The sequence below is a fragment of the Echinops telfairi genome, unplaced genomic scaffold, assembly GCF_000313985.2.
Source record: "Echinops telfairi isolate 266 unplaced genomic scaffold, ASM31398v2 ScPeMD7_44;HRSCAF=162, whole genome shotgun sequence".
NCBI classification, from domain to species: Eukaryota; Metazoa; Chordata; class Mammalia; order Afrosoricida; family Tenrecidae; genus Echinops; species Echinops telfairi.
The window spans coordinates 11391815-11395508 of record NW_022103942.1 but is presented as its reverse complement, the minus strand read 5'-3'; the positions used below and the strand labels follow the sequence as shown (position 1 = coordinate 11395508).

The 3694-nt window shown below is 44.2% G+C and overlaps 1 protein-coding gene across 1 annotated transcript; it reads left to right on the top strand.

Moving 5' to 3' along the window:
- The first annotated feature begins 1198 nt into the window (after positions 1–1198).
- On the top strand, positions 1199–2020 carry LOC101660484 (E3 ubiquitin-protein ligase SIAH1-like). Its single transcript, XM_004711218.1, has one exon. The coding sequence runs from the start codon at positions 1199–1201 to the stop codon at positions 2018–2020; it is 822 nt and encodes a 273-aa protein (XP_004711275.1).
- Positions 2021–3694: the final 1674 nt, after the last annotated feature.

Genomic DNA, 3694 nt, shown 5'->3' with positions numbered 1-3694 from the left:
CTACTACGAAAATCTGTATTCAAATAAATTCGACAATCTAGAAGAAATGGACAGATAGCTAGAAATACATCACCCACACGAATTAATAGAGACAGATATTGAAAAACTCACACCCATAACCAAAAAAAAAAAAAAATAGAGCAGGTCATTAAGAAACTACCACCAAGAAAAGTCCAGAATCAGATGGCTTCACGGGTGAATTCTACCAAGTATTCAGAGATCTGACACCAATACTACACAAACTATTGCAGAACATAAAAAAAGACAACGACCTTCCCAAACTCCTTCTATGAAATCAACATAACACTGAAACCCGAAGCCAGGCAAAGATCCCACAACGATATAAAATTTTAGATCAATATCCCACGTGAAAATAGATGCAAAATTACTCAACAAAATTCTGGCCAGTAGAATCCAACATCATTTTTAAAAAAATCACCATGACCCAGTTTGTTCAAAACTCAAAAAATAATCAATGTATTCCACCACATAAACAGGGCAAAGAATAAAAATCACATGATCATATCAATAGATACAGAAAGGTATTTGAGAAATATACAACAACCGTTTTTTATCAAACACTCCACAAAACAGAAGTAGAAGGGAAATTCTTCAATATAATAAAAGCCATATGCGAAAAATCAATAGCCAACATCATGCTCCATGGGGAAAAACTTGAAACCTTCCACTTTTAACATGGTCCAGACCAGGATGTCCCTTTTCTTCACCTTAGTGGAAGCCTTATCGAGAGCCATCAGACAAGAAAACCCAGGAAAGACCTCAACGGATCAACCCGCCCAGCTGTCTGCACGCATGCGTGAGCTCAGGGCGCGCGGACCACGCCTCCTCGTAGCGTGAGCGAGGACAAGCTGGATTTTCGAAAGGCTGTGGCCACAGCGGGCTGCCGTAGCAGAGCGCGCACTCCAGCTGCGTCAGTCGACGTGACAGTTGGAACGCTTAGAAGCTTTGCGTCAACGGTCACAGAAGCTTCAACGTCAACGGTGACAGAAGCTTCCACGTCACAAAGGTATCGAAGACTCACTGGCTCCAGAGGCCTCAGCAGCACCAGCGGCAGTTGTCCATAAACAGTATGTCTTTCTTATTGATCTCAGGACAGAGAAGTGACTGCAGTGCCCGCGGTGGCAGTGACGACCTTTGAGCCAGGACCGGCATCTGAAGTGAACTCTCGACCCACAAAATGAGCCATCACGGTTCTCCAGCATCAGCTAGTAATGCTCCGGTGACTCACGCAGGCATACCGGCATCCAACAGTTTCTTGGTGAGTCTTTTTGAGTGCCCCGTCTGCTATGACTCTGTATTACCACCCATTCTTCAATGTGAGAACGGACATCTTGTTTGTAACAACTGCCATCCAAAGCTTGAACTTTGTCCAACTTGCCGGGTCCTCTTGGGGTCTATTCGTAACTTGGCTCTGGAAAAACTCGCCAATTTAGTGCAGTTCCCTTGTAAATATGCCCTGTGGGGATGTGAAAGAATTCTTGCGCATACAGAAAAAGCAGACCACCAAGTGAACTGTGAATTTAGGCTTTATTCCTGTCCATTCCCGGGTGTTTCCTGTAATTGGATGGGCCTTATGAATGCTGCTGTGCCCCATCTGATAGATCAGCATAGAATCATTACAACCCAACAGGGAGAGGACACAGTTTTCTTTGCTTCGGACATTTTTCGTCCTGGTATTTTTGACTGGGTGATGATACAGTGCTGTTTTGGCTTCAATTTCATGGTCGTATTGCATAAAAGGGACAGATATGGCGATCAGAAGTTCTTTGCAGTTGTACAGTTGATAGGAACACACCAGCAAGCTCAAAATTTTGTTTATAAACTTGAACTGCATTGTCCTAGGCAGAGTTTGACTTGGAAAGCCATTCCTCGATCGCTTCAGGAGGGAATTAAAACAGCCATTCTAGGTAGGGAGTGCTTAATGTTTAATAACAGCGTTGCAAAGCTGTTTGCAAAAAATGGCAATTTAAGCATGAATGTCAAGATTTCCAGGTGTTAAAATGGCAATAAAGCATGTGTTTAAAACCATTGTATTCAGTTTTGACAGAGAAAATGTATGCATCTTTTGAATTTTTTTTTTCTGCCATACTACGTGGTCCTCACCCCAGGAATGTTTGTATACAGTAGCTTTTTCCCTATTACCCTTTTACATTTTTTTTAAAAGCTTACCTCAGTGGACTCATGTTTTACTTCTCCTTTTGTGCTTGACTTACTTCGCTTAGGATGATTTCCTCCAGTTCTTCCCACGCAGCGATGTGCTTCATACGTCATCACTGCTTTTGATGTACCACAGCTTTTTAGTCCATTCATCCGTTAATGAAAATGTGTGTTGTTTCCAACTCCTTGCACTTGTGAACTGTGCCGCAATGAACATTGGAGCACAGATGGCTGGCCTTGGTTTGTTTCTTGCCTCTTCTGGGTATATGCCCAGTAGGGGGATTGCTGGGTCATATGGTAACTCGATTTCCATCAATTTTAGATATTGCCATATCAATTTACGTAGTGGCAGTACATACTTACAGGTCCATCAGCAGTGGATGAGAGTTCCTGTCTCCTGTCAGCCCCTCCAACACTTGTTGCTTTCTGATTTTTTGAATTGGGCTATCTTTGAGGGTGTTGGGTGATACCTCATTGCTGTTTTAATTTGCAATTCTCTTATGGCTAAAGATCAGGAACATTTTCTCATATGTTTGGTGGCTATTCTGATTTCTGCCCCTGTGAAACTTCTGTTCAGGTCCTTTCCCCATCTCCTCAGTGGGCAATTTGTTTTTTTTTTCTTTTGGAAGCTAGCAGGGTATTGCAGTATTGTAGTATAGTAATAAGGTATTTGTCTGATGTGTCATTGCTAAAGATGTTTTCCCAGTCTGTGCACTCTGTTATTACTCTGTTGGTGAAAAAAATTTTAAAAATGGGTAGCGGGGGCACAAGGCACTAACCCATCCAAGGGGAGGGTATTGTTTATATCTCCACAGGGAAAGAGGGACCACATTTCAACCCAGTGCTCCAAGATGTGAATACAACATGCCGGCGTGGAGTAGGAAACCAGTGGAGAGGTCTGAGGGGCCGGCCCCAATCCCAACTACATGGACACCTACCTCTCCCCCCAGAAGAATTTATTTCATAGGACCACACTGAATCTGCAGCTCCAGTAGAGGGACATGTCCAATTGGAGGACAAGGGAGCAGATAAAGGGGGAGGAGAAGTGAGTGGAGCACATCCTGGCCCACCAGGCCTTGAGGATGATGTTCCCACTCAGAGCAGCCAGTTCACAGAGAGGACCATATGGCCGGCCCCACTGTGAGACACGACGTCCCTCACTGATCCATAGCCCTATAGGGGACAACACTGGAGACACAGTGTGGGAATTGAGCCCAATCTGATCCGGCCACACAGAGGCAAAACACTAGGGGTGCAACAGAACAGCAAGGGACCGGAGCAGCGAGGTCCCCAGGGAATGCTGAAGGTGGACGTTTGGGCCAGGGCTTGGTGGCCCAACAGACTGGACTGGAAAACACGCCCAAAGGCCAACAAACAGTCCTTGAACTAACTACAAGCCTTTCTTGTGTGTTTTGTTTTTTTATCATTGGTTTGTTGTTGCTTTGTTGTACATTGTGGCTTGGTTTTGCTCTGTCTTGTTTTTGTGCATGTTATTATCTCCGCAGGTCTGTCTAAA